The sequence below is a fragment of the Meles meles genome, chromosome 6, assembly GCF_922984935.1.
Source record: "Meles meles chromosome 6, mMelMel3.1 paternal haplotype, whole genome shotgun sequence".
Lineage (NCBI taxonomy): Eukaryota > Metazoa > Chordata > Mammalia > Carnivora > Mustelidae > Meles > Meles meles.
In genome coordinates, this window is record NC_060071.1 from 123,928,356 (window position 1) to 123,943,696 (window position 15,341).

General features: G+C 35.4%; 1 protein-coding gene across 5 annotated transcripts in view; it reads left to right on the top strand.

Annotated features, from left to right (window-relative positions):
- The window catches only part of EML5 (EMAP like 5), a 183,202-nt gene that overhangs the window by 34,696 nt on the left and 133,165 nt on the right, over positions 1-15,341 (top strand). For all 5 annotated transcript variants that reach the window (XR_006818654.1, XM_046007940.1, XM_046007941.1 and 2 more), the window contains exons 3-7: positions 6,897-6,995; positions 8,748-8,816; positions 11,463-11,648; positions 13,493-13,628; positions 14,974-15,175. Coding sequence is in view for 4 of the 5 variants with exons in the window: in XM_046007940.1 (XP_045863896.1) it covers positions 6,897-6,995; positions 8,748-8,816; positions 11,463-11,648; positions 13,493-13,628; positions 14,974-15,175 (692 nt within the window). In the remaining variant the exon portion in view is untranslated. The remainder of the gene's footprint in view (positions 1-6,896; positions 6,996-8,747; positions 8,817-11,462; positions 11,649-13,492; positions 13,629-14,973; positions 15,176-15,341) is intronic.

A 15,341-nucleotide genomic window follows, 5' to 3' on the forward strand; every position in this document is an offset into this window, starting at 1 on the left:
GAGCCATGATTTTAACACCCATGTCAGTTAACAGTGGCCCCAGCTTCTCTCCTTAACTCTAGACACCCCCTCCCTTGAGTGTCATACAAATCTACCAAATATTACACATTTAAAACTGAATCTCCCTTTATTCCAGCTCTATTAAAACACAAAGTTTATTCTTTCTCTGGCTCTGGCCTACATTTCCAGCTTTGTCTCCTGCCACTTTCCACGTGGTACTCCCCTCACCTATCCTGAATTAGGCTTTTTCTTGAAAATACCATGATCTCTCTAATCTTGGTGTCCTTTGGTGTGAAAGGCACTTTCTCTTACTTTTCTACCCAAATCCTCCTCAGTCTTCCAAGATACAGTTAAAGCATTACTTTAAAAAATTTCTTGTTTATTTGGAAGAGAGAGGAAATTCACCCATGAGACAGGGAGAGGGAGAAAGAAAGAGGAGCAGACTCCTTGCTAAGCAGGGAGCCTGACAAATAGCTCCATCCCAGGATTCTGGGTCCATCCCAGGATTCTGGGTCCATCCCAGGATTCTGGGATCATGACCTGAGCTGAAGGCAGATACTCAACTGAGCCATGCAGACACCCCGAAAGCATTACTTTTACTGGAAAACCTTATTTTCTTCCTTATCTACCTAGGCTGGGTTAAATGTGAGAAAAAAAACGATAAAAAATGACAGAAAGCTAGGAGAGGAAGTAGTATCGACTTAATTATTTATACCTTATCCTCTCTGCTGTTACTTAACCTATGCTGAGGGAGGTTGATTTTGGCTATGTAAGTTTGCTCAGAGAAGTGCTCCCAGATCTCTTTTGTTTCTGCCTATACAAAGCTGTAGGTTTGGAGGCTCTATGGAGATACATGGAGTTTTAAAACTTTTGACCAATTGTGGTTTGCTGTTTGTGTATGATGAGCCAAGTCAGAGAGAAAGGACAGTGCCCCTCTGTCCCTCACTTGATGCTTGTCTTGTGAAATTTTAATCTCTACACAGTAAAGATCTCTTTTAGCTAGGTACTGATACCTTATAGTTCTGAACTATTAAAGACTCTCAAGAAAGCAAATCCTCTCCTTTTGTTCCCTTGAGATTTCTGCCAGCATGATTTGATGGAGAGCCATAACAGACTATATACTGTATCTTTTTATGGGAGTCATTTATTCCACTTGTTTGAGGGTTTAAATAGTAATTCTACTTTGCAGAAATCTGTTTCTAACTGGGTACTTGATGGCCTTTCTCATGGACAGGAAGAGGGCATAGGTTCGTTCGTTCGTTCTTTCTTTTTGGTAAGATTTAATTATTTGAGAAAAAGAGCACGTGGGTGCACGTGTACCCGCACATGCCTATGTGTGAGTCAGAGGAGGGACAGAGGGTGATAATCTTCAAGCTGACTCCCTGCTGAGCACAGAGCCCAACCCGGCTCAATCTCACACCCATGAGATCATGACCTGAGCTGAAACCAAAAGTTAGACACTCAACTGAACCACCCATAGACCCTGAGAGGATAGGTTCTTAAAGCTAATTAAGGTTATGGTAAGCTAATAATGATGATAGCAAACATTTTATAACATCATATAGTAACTCTCATATGTATTAATTTTCTTGTTAACCCTATGAAATGTGTTTATTATCTCCACTTAACAGGTGAGGAAACAATATACAGAGAGACTGCATAACTGCTGAAAGTAATCCAGTTCATGAGAAATGGAGCTAGTGTTCGAACCTAGGCAGTCTGGTACTAGTGTTGATGCTTTAAATCAGAGATTAGTAAACTTTCTGTAACAAGTCAGATAGGAAATATTTAAGCTTTGTAGACCATACAGTCTCTGGCTCAGCTACCCAGCTCTGCATTGTAGTGGGAAAGCAGTCATAGACTACTTGCTTCAATATAATTTTATTTACAAAAACAGGTTGCAGGTAGGATTTGGCTTGAGTGTTGTAGTTTGCTGACCCCTGCTTCTAAACCAGTGCTTTTCAAATTTTGTGTTGTGGGCTGATCCTTATGATTTCTTCTTTAACCTTCAGTTACTTAGAAATGTATTGTTATTTTCCACCCATTTGGAGGAATTTCTGCACAGCTTCCTGTTATTCTAATTTCTGTTTTTGTCAGACAACATAGTCTGTATTTCAATTTTTTAAATTTGTTTAGGCTTATTTTGTGATTTTCATGAAGCTCATATACACTTGGAAAGATCGTGGAAAAACATGTATTCTGCTGTTTTGTTTCTCCATTTGTTTACTGTGCTATTGTTATTCATTTTACTGACACATATTTTGTAAATTTTATGACTGTTATTTTGCTTTAAACAGTTTTAAAAGAAAATTAAAAACAAAAGGCTTATTTACATATTATTTGGGCATTCTTCATTCACAAGTGTATCATTTCTGTGTGCCTGAAGAAATTTCCATTATCGTATCTTCTAGTGCAGGTTTGTCAATGGTTTTTTTGTCAATTATTTTCTCACCTTCTGTTTACTTGAAAAACATTATTTTGACCCAATTTTCCAAAGATAATTTTGGTAGGTATACTATTCTATGTTACCTTTTCCCCCTCAGCATTTTAAAGATTTTATGTATTTGTTTATTTGAGAGAGAGAGAGATTGGAAAGTGCGAGTAGGGGAGGACCAGAACCAGAAGGAGAGGGACAGCAGACTCCGCACTGAGCTCAGAGCCCACTGCAGGCTTGGTGCATGATCCTGAGATCATGACCTGAGCCAAAATCAAGAGTCTAGAGCCTAATTGACTGAGTCACCCAGGCACCCCCATCCCTCAGCATTTTAAAGAGATTATTCATTGTTATCTGACTTGTATAGCTTCAGATGAGGAATCTAGGATAATTTTGTAATCTCTGATCCTTTCCACCAAAATTATCTTTTTTTTTTCTGGCTGCTTTTAAGATTTTTCTCTTTAGCACTGGTTTTGGCACTTTGACTACCATTTGTGTTGATGTATGTTTTTTCTATGTTGATTATTTCTGCTGGTAGTTCAATGAGCTTCTTAGATTTCTGAGTTTATAGGGTTCATCACATTTAGAAAATTATAGCCATTATTTCTTCAGTTTTGTTTTGTCTCTTCCTCCATCTTCTCCTTGTGGAGCTAGAATAACCTGTATGTTAGATCACTTGATTTTTTCTAAAGTTTACTAAGGCATTGTTAATTTTTTTCCCTTTTTCTTTCTGTGCTTTATTTTGGATAGTTTTTGTTGCTATGTCTTCAAGTTCATCTATCTTTTCTTAATGATCTGAGCTGCTATTAATCCTATGGATTATGGATTATTTCACATAATTTAACATTTATTTTTACAAGTTCTGTGTGTTCTTTTATGTCTTTTTTTTTTTCCCCCTTTTATTAATTTTTTCAGCGTAACAGTATTCATTCTTTTTGCACAACACCCAGTGCTCCATGCAAAACGTGCCCTCCCCATCACCCACCACCTGTTCCCCCAACCTCCCACCCCTGACCCTTCAAAACCCTCAGGTTGTTTTTCAGAGTCCATAGTCTCTTATGGTTCGCCTCCCCTCCCCAATGTCCATAGCCCGCTCCCCCTCTCCCAATCCCACCTCCCCCCAGCAACCCCCAGTTTGTTTTGTGAGATTAAGAGTCATTTATGGTTTGTCTCCCTCCCAATCCCATCTTGTTTCATTTATTCTTCTCCTATCCCCCTCCCCCCCCATGTTGCTTCTCCATGTCCTCATATCAGGGAGATCATATGATAGTTGTCTTTCTCCGATTGACTTATTTCACTAAGCATGATACGCTCTAGTTCCATCCACGTCGTCGCAAATGGCAAGATTTCATTTCTTTTGATGGCTGCATAGTATTCCATTGTGTATATATACCACATCTTCTTTTTTTTTTTTTTTTTTTTTTTTAAAGATTTTATTTATTTATTTGACGGAGAGAGAGATCACAAGCAGGCAGAGAGGCAGGCAGAGAGAGAGGAGGAAGCAGGCTCCCTGTGGAGCAGAGAGCCTGATGCGGGGCTCGATCCCAGGACCCTGAGATCATGACCTGAGCCGAAGGCAGCGGCTTAATCCACTGAGCCACCCAGGCGCCCCTATACCACATCTTCTTGATCCATTCATCTGTTGATGGACATCTAGGTTCTTTCCATAGTCTGGCTATTGTAGACATTGCTGCTATAAACATTCGGGTACACGTGCCCCTTCGGATCACTATGTTTGTATCTTTAGGGTAAATACAGCCTCTTTTATGTCTTTTATTTCTCATTTTATTCCTTGTATGTTTCAAAATAATTACTGAGCAGGGCTCCTGGCTGGCTCAGTCAGTGGAGCATGCAACTCTTGATCTCAGGGTTGTGGGTTTGAGCCCCAAGTTGGGTGTGGAGATTACTTAAAAATAAAATCTGAAATATTCCTTAAGCATCTTGAACAGTTTCATTTTAATAGCTAATGTCTCAATTTTAGTTATTCCTGTGATTCTTAGGTCTCTCTCTTTTTTAAAAGATTTTATTTATTTATTTGACAGAGACCCAGCAAGAGAGGAAACACAAGCAGAGAGAGTGGAAGAGAGAGAAGCAGGCTTCCCACTGAGCGGGGAGCCGGATGTGGGGCTCAATCCCAGGACCCTGGGATCATGACCTGAGCTAAAGGCAGATGCTTAATGACTGAGCCACATAATTGCCTCTCTTAGGTCTGCTTCTACTAATGGATTTTTCTCCTGATTATATGTCACATTTTCTTCTTTGTTCACATGTCCAATAATTTTGTTTTATTGGATGGTGGACATTGTGTATGTTACATTCTGAATTCTTGATTTTGTTGTATTCCTTTAAAGTATTTTGGACATTGTTCTGGCAGGTAGTTAAGTTCCTTGTGAATTAGTTTGATCCTTGTGAAAGCTTGCTTTCAAGCTTTTGGAAGACAGGGCTAGAGTAGCTCTTTCTCTAACATTATTGGTTTAATTCACCACTAAGTTGTGACACTTCTGGGTCACTGAATACCTAGTGAATTTAAAGAGGTATCTACAGGGGCGCCTGGGTGGCTCAGTGGGTTAAGCCGCTGCCTTCGGCTCAGGTCATGATCTCAGGGTCCTGGGATCGAGTCCCGCATTGGGTTCTCCGCTCGGCGGGGAGCCTGCTCCCCTCTCTCTCTCTCTCTGCCCGCCTCTCTGTCTACTTGTGATCTCTCTCTGTCAAATAAATAAATAAAATCTTTAAAAAAAAAAAAAAAAAAAAAAAAAAAAAAAAAGAGGTATCTACATTCTGGTTATTGGGAACTCAAGGGATCCTTTGTGATCTCTGGCAATTACTTTTTAAAAATTCCCTGGAGTTTGTTCTTTGCATGGCCTCATAGATTTCACCCTATGCATGCAAAGATTAGTGTTCTCAAGGGATCCCATAAACAATTTTCTGGAGCTCTTTCTCTGCTGTATGAATTCTAGCTGTTTTGACCTCTCTGAACTCCAGGCTCTGTCTTCTCAAATCAGCAAGTCTCCTGGGCTCTGTTTGGATTCTACCTTTTTACGCTGTAATTTCCAAACTGCTTCCTAGATGAGAGCTGGGGCAAGTGCAGGTCTCACCTTGTTTATTTCTCCCCTTTTGGGCTCACAGTGCTTCACTTCCTGTTATGAATGTCTGAAAGCATTTGTTTCATGCATTTTGTAGTTTTATAGTTGTTTGTAGTGGGGGCGGGTTCAGATCCCAATACTTCTCCGTGGCTGAAAGTCCATCTTTTGTGTTTCTTAACCCCGCTCACAGTTTCCATCTTCCTGTCTGCTCTTCTTAACTCTGTATCTTCATCTCCCTTTAAATGCCTATTTAACTCCTCCACTGTTTTAAATTTATTTTTCATTTCTAAAAATTGCGTTTGCTTCTTCAGATCTGCTTGAATACTTTTTACAGTCTCCTATTTTTTGCTCGAATGAAGATACTTTGAAACCTTAATTTTATTTCTCTTCACTTCATAATTCCAATCTCTATGTTTTCTAGGACTGGTTTTGCTATTTGTCTTCACTTGCTAATTCTTACTCATAATCCCTTATTTCCCATGGTTATGGAGGTTGGGGATGTTTATTTATTTTTATGTTTACTGAATTGCTACCTGTAGGAATTCTTTGAGGGATGGATTGAAGTGTCACTTCTCCAAATAGGATTTATATTTGACTCTGCTACACTGTTGAAGATGCTTGAAGAACCCTCAGACCACTCTGAAATTTTCCACTTGAGGAGTTCGTAATTAATGTAGAGTTAGGCCTTATGACTGTATGAAAGCTGCTTTTGACTATCAGTTTTCTGGGAGGATTGTCTTTCCCTTCATGCATTGTGCCCCCCCCCCTTTTTTTAAAGGAGTGGTTTCTTGTTTTCCCTTACTTCTGAGGAGTTCACTGCTTTAGTCAGAAGTCTCAGGTTCAGATCTACACTTTGGACTTGCCCTAAACCTTATCTCCTATTTTCATTCAGCCTACAGAACAAAAATCAGGCTTATCAGGAGTTAGCTGGTACCTTTAGAGTATACATGGGAGTTCTCTTATCCCCCAGGACTCCCATATGAAGTCTCTTTGTTTTTGTTTCAGATTTCATAATTCCTTGACAGCTCAGCAGTACATTTAAAAACATGTTTTTACATTTTATCCAGCATTTTTAGTTTTTAGCAGGAGAGGTGTTTATGGTATTTTGTCAGTCCTACTGTTCGAATGGAAGTCTCTCTTCTGTTTCTTAATGTGAAGAACTATACTTATGCAAATATTACCAAGATGAAATACATCCAGCCCTTCTCTGTGAGGTCTATATAATATAAATGTGTAAGTTTTGATATAAAATATATGTGTAAGTTTTGATGCGTAAGTTTATAATACCCATGAGGATAATTTGTTTGCATTTATAATTTGGTTTGTTTTTTATTTGTTTGCCTTTTTATTCCCTCATGGACTTCTTGGATATAATTCAGCGCTTGGTTTCAGTTGGACTTGATTCAAAGAATGCAGTTTGTGTTTGGGATTGGAAGAGGGGAAAAATGTTATCTATGGCTCCTGGTCACACAGATAGAGTAAGTATTTTCCACTGGGGTTTCTACTGGAACCCATCTATTGGATGGGAAAAAGAGGAGAGCCAGGGGATATGTTTCCATGCTTTGTTATTACCAGATAGTTCATATGTAATTAAAAATTTAAAGTACAATCACAAATATTCATAAAACTTTAGAATGTATAGAGTTGTACTCAAAAATAGGACTCAATATGTGAAGTGATCGCATAAAACTTTTAACAGTTGTTTGCTTCAGCAGAATGATGAATTTTAAGTTTTCAGACCTCCATTTAAAAATTGAACAGCTCTGCTTAGGGTCTATATAGTTTTATCACTGGTTTGTTATATATGTATCATAATTAAAGTGAAACATGACATTGCATGTGAGAATTTGAAATTATATATATTATTAACAAATTTTAAGAGAGCTAACTTTTTTACTTCGGAAACTTACTAAACATATATTCCTTATTCTAAGCTGTTTAAGTTACTATAGAAAATACTCTGTAGTCAGCTTTTTAATTAAATATTCTACTACTTTTATAAACATACATCAAAAACTTTATCATAAACCCTTAAAAATCTCTCATTATTTTTGTGTGTAGTAAAATTCTAATCTGAACCAGTACAGGAGATGTAGTCATTAATTCTGGGGCAGGTGGCGGGGGGAGTGGAATCTATGAATCTAAAACGTTGTATAGAAAATTTTGTGTGTATTTGCAGTTTGGTAAATATACTTATCTTAGCAAATTCTCAAAGGGGCCTGTTATACATTCACACAATTTAGATAATTAAAGTGATAGGCACATATTATTAGACAATTGTGTATACTTAGATCAAAGCATTTCACACTTTGGATTTAGTAAATAGATTATTTTAAAAAATGGTACTGTCAGAATTTTTAGAGTATTTTGGTGGTTAATATTTTAAAGTTGCACAAAATGGTTTTCATGTAATCTGTCATGGTGAGTTGTTAAACATTAATTTATAAAATATATTCTTTATTATCACTGAAGAGAATAATTTTGTACATTTTTAAAGGTAATAAGCATCTTAGGTGATTATGCAGGTAGGTGTCAAAGAAACATGATAAAGACTAACGATTTTTTCTGCTATGAAATTATTTTTCAATCATTAGTTTTTACTATTAAAGTGCATGATTCTAATGTGTATTTTATTTCAGCTGGGTTTTTTTTATCGTTTGCTCTTATAACAAAAATGGTTTGTATATATCTTGAGTTTTGGGAGAACAAAGAACAAAGCTTGAGATCTCCATAACTTAAGTATAGGTTAGTTTTGTTTGATCCATAAACAATAAAGCTAAAAAATAAAAATGTATACTGTGAAATAAATATTGTGATTATTTATGTAAGTAGTTCTGTATGATAGCTATAAAAATGTACTCTATTTCAAATACTTAAAGTTCTCTGTTTATAGCTATATAAGTGTTAAATGTACATTCAGTATCTTGTCTCTGTAAAAATTATGTAGGTACCTGCCTCATGCCCTAGTTCTGTTGAATTATTCTTGTTACTTATAGATGAAATTCTTTTGAAAATTAAAAACAGGTTGTTTTGGAAAGTTCATAGAAGTTAAATAGTTTTGTTCATATCATTTACATATTTTTCATAAGATTGTGAAGTATGAGATTCTGGTTATTAGTGAGGAATATTGTTTTATGAAAAGTAGGGTTTTGGGGTTTTTGGTCTTTTGGATGGATTCTTAAATGATTTTGAAAGTAAGTATTTTAACCATGAATCTGATTTGTTTGCAGATATTTGATATCTCTTGGGATTTGTACCAGCCAAATAAACTTGTCAGCTGTGGTGTAAAACATATCAAGGTACTAGAAGGGTCTTATTTTATAATAGTCATGTATACTTACTCTCTGCTGCTAAGTACATACCACACTATTTACAACTTCGGTAGTCTTTGGATTTTGACAGTACTTATTTTTAAAATGTCAACATTTTTAACATTCTGTTGTTCAACCTAACAGGTATTTATTGTGTCATTACTGTATGTGAGGTGCTATAAGGGATATAGGTATGAGTAGGGAATGTATAAAACACTATTCGTAAAGGAATTTGTAGTCTTGTGAAGTAGGCTTTATTGTGTTCATCTTGTCTTCTCATTTTTCACTTACAGAGCTAAATGTGAGCATAGGAAACCAAGAAAAGTAAGAGGTTTCTTTCACAGAGACAAGATGGTGTGGCAGAAACATCATGGACAGAGTTGGCTTTGCCACACTTAGCCCTGTTTGACCTGGGATTAGTCATGTAGCCTCATTGAGCTTTTTTCACATCTTAAAAGTGTGTCTTATAGAGTGGATTAAATAAGGCAGTATTTATTCAAGTGCTTGTCATAGTTCCTAGCACATGGTCATCTTTCCAAAAGTTTTGTCTTTTACTTTCTCTATATTTACTCTCTGATTTGACCTTAGCCTTTGTAGTCACAGTTTATTTTGCTTATGAAAGCTCTGAGTTTTGTTTTACAATTATAGTTCAGATTTTGAAGCCCATATAACAGTTACCGTTAAATCCCTGGTGCAGATTGGAAGTGCTTGTTTTTCTTCCATCATCTAACTTAACAGTTCCTTGCAAAAGTTAATTCCTAGTAAGTAAGGTTCTGTGTTCACATTCTTTCTTTGATATGCTTACTTCCATTCACATTTTCTCCAGAGCATCTTTAGCTGCCACTGCAAGTTTGGTTTTGATATTTTGGTACTGATTTGATAATGAATAGTATTAAATATTTTTTGCACAAATATTAAGTAGCAAAAGGCTCTCTGTTAGGTTTCAGGCACATAAGCACTGTGAAGGTAGACATTTTTGTTTTTTTCATCTGTGATGAACAAATGATGTTTGAGGTAGTACTTGATAGAAAATACTTAATAATTATTGGAAAATTAATAAACAGATCTTACTGTTTTATATTGTAAATAAAACTGAAAGTTCCATTTTCAGGTTTTAAACACACTATTTTTCTGAATTAAACTATATTTTTACTATGAGTTACATTTCTTTTCTTTTGGTAGAGTCAATGAAAAGCAGGGTAGATCTCTTTGTAGGCAATACGTGTAAGAACACTAAGTCCCAAAGATGATCTAGAACTTCCTTGTCCGGTATAGTAGCAATTAGCCACATGTAGCTATTTAAATTAAGTTAATTAAAATTAAGTAAAATTTAATCATTTCTTGTCTTCAGTCATTCCAGTCACATTCCAGTCATTCCAGTCACATTTCAAATGCTTAAGGTCCACATGTATCCAGTGGTTACTCTATTGGACAGTATATGTACAAAGAGAATCTATTCATCACCACGGAAAGTTCTATTAGATGGCATTGATCTCAATTATAGAACAATAGTTCTTTACTCTGAGTGTGAAAATTATTTGGTTACCTGGTTTGACTCTTCAGAGATTCTTTCTCCATTTACCTTGGTGGGGGCTCAAGCATACCATGTTTTATAATTTTCCTCAGGTGAGTCTAATGTGCAGCCAAAGTTGAGAATCACTCATCTAGATGAAAATAATAGACTGAAAGAAAGGGTTTGTTGAATTTGCTGGAAAAGAAGAGAACTAGTGATCCTTATGTACAGGAATCATGGAGCTTTTAGAATTAAAAATCATAAAGTTTCATTGATTAAAAGTATTCATTAGGTATTTAAATGGATAAGCATCACAGTTTTTAGTTTCTTGAGGCTTCTGGTTTTAAGATCTTTAGGTCTTGAAATATCTGAAAGATGAGATATGATATTATCAACAAATTATGTTACTTTAAGTGATAATTTACTTATAAAGTTGGATTTATTCTCTGGGCCAGATTTCTTTGTGTAAAACTCTTCTTATATCCTTGCCCTGTTCCATTTTTGTTTCTTTATTTCTTTCTGCAAACTATTAAAATTTACCTGAATCCACATAAAAGAACAAAAACCCTGAGTCATAAAGATTTATGTTTGACTTCCTGTTTTCTCCTAAAAATGAACAAATTATTCCAAATATGTATCTCTTTTATTTTTAAGCTTTGCAAGTAAAGGAATTGCTCAGCTTTGAAATATCAATGAGAGCAACATTTTTTTTCCCATCTTTACTTCACCAGAGATTAAATGTTAGGTTTGGTCCTCCTTCCTATTAGTGTATGATATCTTCATTTTCATTGCTAACACATAAGCAGCTCTTTCACTTGTTGGAGTTTCAAGTAGATTTTTTCCAGAGACCAAAGGAGGGAAGCGTAGCCTATTTTAAAAATAATCTAGTTCATCCCCCTTATTCTTACAGATAAGGATTGAAACCAGTGACTTGTCTGCTATAATATAGCTATTGACAACACTAGGATGAGGATGGGAACATTTGAATGCTAATGTTTCGTAAGGGGATTTCTTAGGTAATTTTTGGTCTGCTGCTGTAATATAGCTTCACAGTATTAGAAATATTTTCCTTTATTTTATAAGCATTCTTTGGTAATTTGATGATACTGTGTACCTTTTAGTTCTGGAGTTTATGTGGAAATGCTCTGACCCCAAAACGAGGGGTCTTTGGTAAGACTGGTGACCTTCAAACAATTTTGTGCCTGGCCTGTGCAAGGGATGAATTAACATATTCTGGTGCACTTAATGGGGATATATATGTTTGGAAAGGAATCAATCTTATAAGGACAATACAAGGAGCCCATACTGTAAGTATATTTATATATTTTGGACACTTTTAGATAACAATTTCTTATCCTAGAACAAAAGATTATATTATATAGCAGACTTTCTAGTCACTTCAGTTACTTGAAAAATGCTGTTCTAACTGAATGAACTTATCTGTTTGTTTTCAAGATTTCAATGAAGAAACATTATGCAATTAGACACATGGATATTCATTAAATTAGTATAATTAGTACCTTGTTTAAACCATTGCTCCAGTATGGTATCTTTCTCGGAGAAGTGTTGATAAAAGGCTTATTAAATTCAACAAAAGTATTCTAGCTTAACTACATTAAAGTTAGTACTCTTTTTTTGTTTTGTTTTAAAGATTTTATTTATTTACTTGACAGAAAGCATGAGCACAAGCAGGGGGAAGGGGAAGGGCAGGCAGAGGGAGAAGCACATTCCCAGCTGAGCAAGGAGCCCCATGTGGGACTCAATCCCAGGACCCTGGGATCATGACCTGAGCCAAAGGCCACTGAACCACCCAGGTGCCCCTAAAGCTAGTATTCGTATGGCTAATTTACCAGTGGGAAATTTGGGGACAATTCTAGAAAAAAATTCCTTTTTAATTTTAATATCATTTTTTTATTAAGTGAGTGGCAAAGAAATTTAATTTTTGTAATTCATGAGATTTTCATATTAAAAAGTTAACAAATCTGGGGGGGGGCGGGGAAGAATCTGTTAAAACCTTGTAGTTTTTTTTTTTTTTTTTGATTAAGGATTTTTAGTAGTTGGGTCCCTTACATAGAGAAGGGAACTAGAGAGTGCAGAGCTGCCACATGATTAGCAGTGAGATCTCAAGTAGAGAAGTTATTAAATGTATTAATATGACCCACTATTAAATAGATAATATATCACATATTAAATATATTAAAGAACCACTTAGAACAGGACTTGCTTTAAGCAAAATGTCTGAAGACCAGAAATACCAGATTCTTTTCCACAAAGATTGCAGCAACTCATATTTTCCTCATTAGTGCATAAAAATACCAGTTTCTTCCTTGTACTCCCCAGTACAGGATGTGACCACTTTTGTAAATTTTGGGTTGTTTTCTGGCTGCAAAATAGTAACTTCTTGTTTTAGTTGTTTCCTATTTGTGAAATTTCATATATTTATTGGCTACTTGAAATTCTTTTTCTATTAATTGGTTGTTATTACCCTTTGCTCTTTTTTGTTGTATTTGTGGTTTGATTCTCTGTATTCACTTATATATTAGGGATGTTAACCCTTCAACAGCCCTACACATTGCAGATATCTCCCCAATATGTTTGTCTTTGCTTATGATATCTTTTCTCATCTGAAAAATTGTTCTCCTTTGTGGTTTTTGGGTAACCTGCCTTTCATAAAAGCTCTCTCATAGTTCAAAGTTATGTAAGTGTTCTTTTCTTTTTTAACATACTTATTTCTTACATTTAGAATTTTATGTCTAGGGACACCTAGGTGGCTCAGTGGGTTAAAGCCTCTGCCTTCAGTTCAGGTCATGATCCCAGGATCCTGGGATCCAGCCCCACATCCACTTGGGCTCTCTGCTCAGCAGGGAGCCTGCTTCCTCCTCTCTCTCTGCCTGCGTCACTCCGTACTTTGATCTCTGTCAAATAAATAGAAACTTTAGAATTTTATATCTATAATTCATATTTATATGTGGTGTAGGTTTAACTTTACATTATGCCCTTGTCATGGACCATATATTGTTTTCATATATATATATAATTTGTGTTTTCTGATATTCCAATGTCATATCAAACTCTTTTAAAGTGTGTTTCTACCTACACACAGATTTTCTTAAAGAGTATATATTGTTAAATTACTTTTTTTCTCTGCTAGGCAGGAATTTTTAGTATGAATGCTTGTGAAGAAGGCTTTGCTACTGGTGGCAGAGATGGCTGTATTCGTCTTTGGGATTTAACTTTTAAACCGATTACTGTGATTGATCTCAGGGAAACAGACCAGGGATACAAAGGTAATAACAAAACAAATGTCTCACTACTAGGCAAATTCTAAATATAGCCAAGATTGTCTGTTTCTTTTAATAAATATAAATTTATGTTTTGTAGATATAATTGAGACTCAAATTTGCCCCCTTATACTGTGTGCTTTTAATTGCACTCCCTTTATTGAGAGGTGAATTTGCCTAAAGATAGTCTATGTTTACTGTTACGACAAGGATTCTTTTGTATATCTAATGCTTATTATGATGGTACTTAGAGATGTGACAAGTGCTTGCTTAGGTAACCTTGGATTTTGAAAGTATTTTATTATTACAATGTCAAATATAACTCTTTAGCAACTGTTGAAAATAAAGTGTGTTGAGGTTTGGAGAAGGTTTTGTTCAGGATGATTTAAATGCATATAGATGTGTTTTTTCCTTTATCCAAATTTGTCAACAGTTGGGAGGTATTTTCTTTGGGGATTTAAAAAATTGATATAATAAAACAGAATCACTATTAAAAACCTTTTATTCACTAGTATAGTATAGGAATAGGACTGGAAGTTGCAGAGGTCTGTGTTTAAGCCTTATTTCAGTCACTTACTAGGTGTGTGACCTTGGGCTACTTATTTAATCTCATCCATAAGTGAGAATAACTATCTCATAGGATTAAATGAGCTAATTTAATATATGTAAAATGTTGAAAAGTGTCTGGGACATAATAATCATCCAGTAAATATTAACTGTTACGTTATTTTCATTAGTTTTGCTGAGCATTATTGTACCTTAAGGTCTGCAAAATAATTTGACACTTTTTCTTATTTGGCTCTCACAAGAACATTGGGAAGTCCACAGCACCTTTATGTTGGCCACGTTATGCAGATGAGAAAACAGAAGCACTTGCTTTCCTGAGGTTACAAAAGGGATTGTGGAATATGTAGAAAGAGTAGAAGTCTCTCTTTCTAATGATTTTATGAGCAGATGGAAGAAGTGAAATGTAGACACATGAAAAGTCAGATTATTATAAGAAAAAAATAATACAATTCTATAAAGGTAGTTCCTGAATAGTTTATTTTTGTATTGTGGAGACTGTGTTATAAGACCTTGGCTGAAGAAGTGGTCAGACTATAACTGAATTTCTCTAAGAAGTAAGAAGAATGTATGTCCTGAAGGATGCGTAGATATTAGGTATATTTGCTATGTGGGCGTTTCATTCCATATAGCAAACAACCTGCATAATTGAAGAAAGTGTGTAGATCAAAGACTTGCAGGTTCCTTTTATCTTACATCTAAGGTATAAAAGGTACAGAAATTAAATTGATTTAGCAGATTGGGCATTATAACAGATTTATCTTAAATACAATTTACTTTTGATTAGGGTTGTCTGTGAGGAGTGTTTGTTGGCGAGGTGACCATATTCTAGTTGGAACACAGGACAGTGAAATCTTCGAAATTGTGGTGCATGAAAGAAATAAACCTTTCCTAATTATGCAAGGACATTGTGAAGGTGAACTTTGGGCACTTGCTGTCCATCCTACAAAACCTTTGGCTGTGACTGGAAGTGATGATCGTTCAGTCAGGTAAGCAAATTAAAATGTAATTTCATAGGCTGGAATTTGTCCTTAGAGAAACATAACAAAAACTGAATAAAAAAACTTCAATTTAAATATTAACAGCTTAAAATATAACAAACATAATTAATAGGTACTTAGAATTAACAATTTATAAGATTTTTTTCTCTTAATC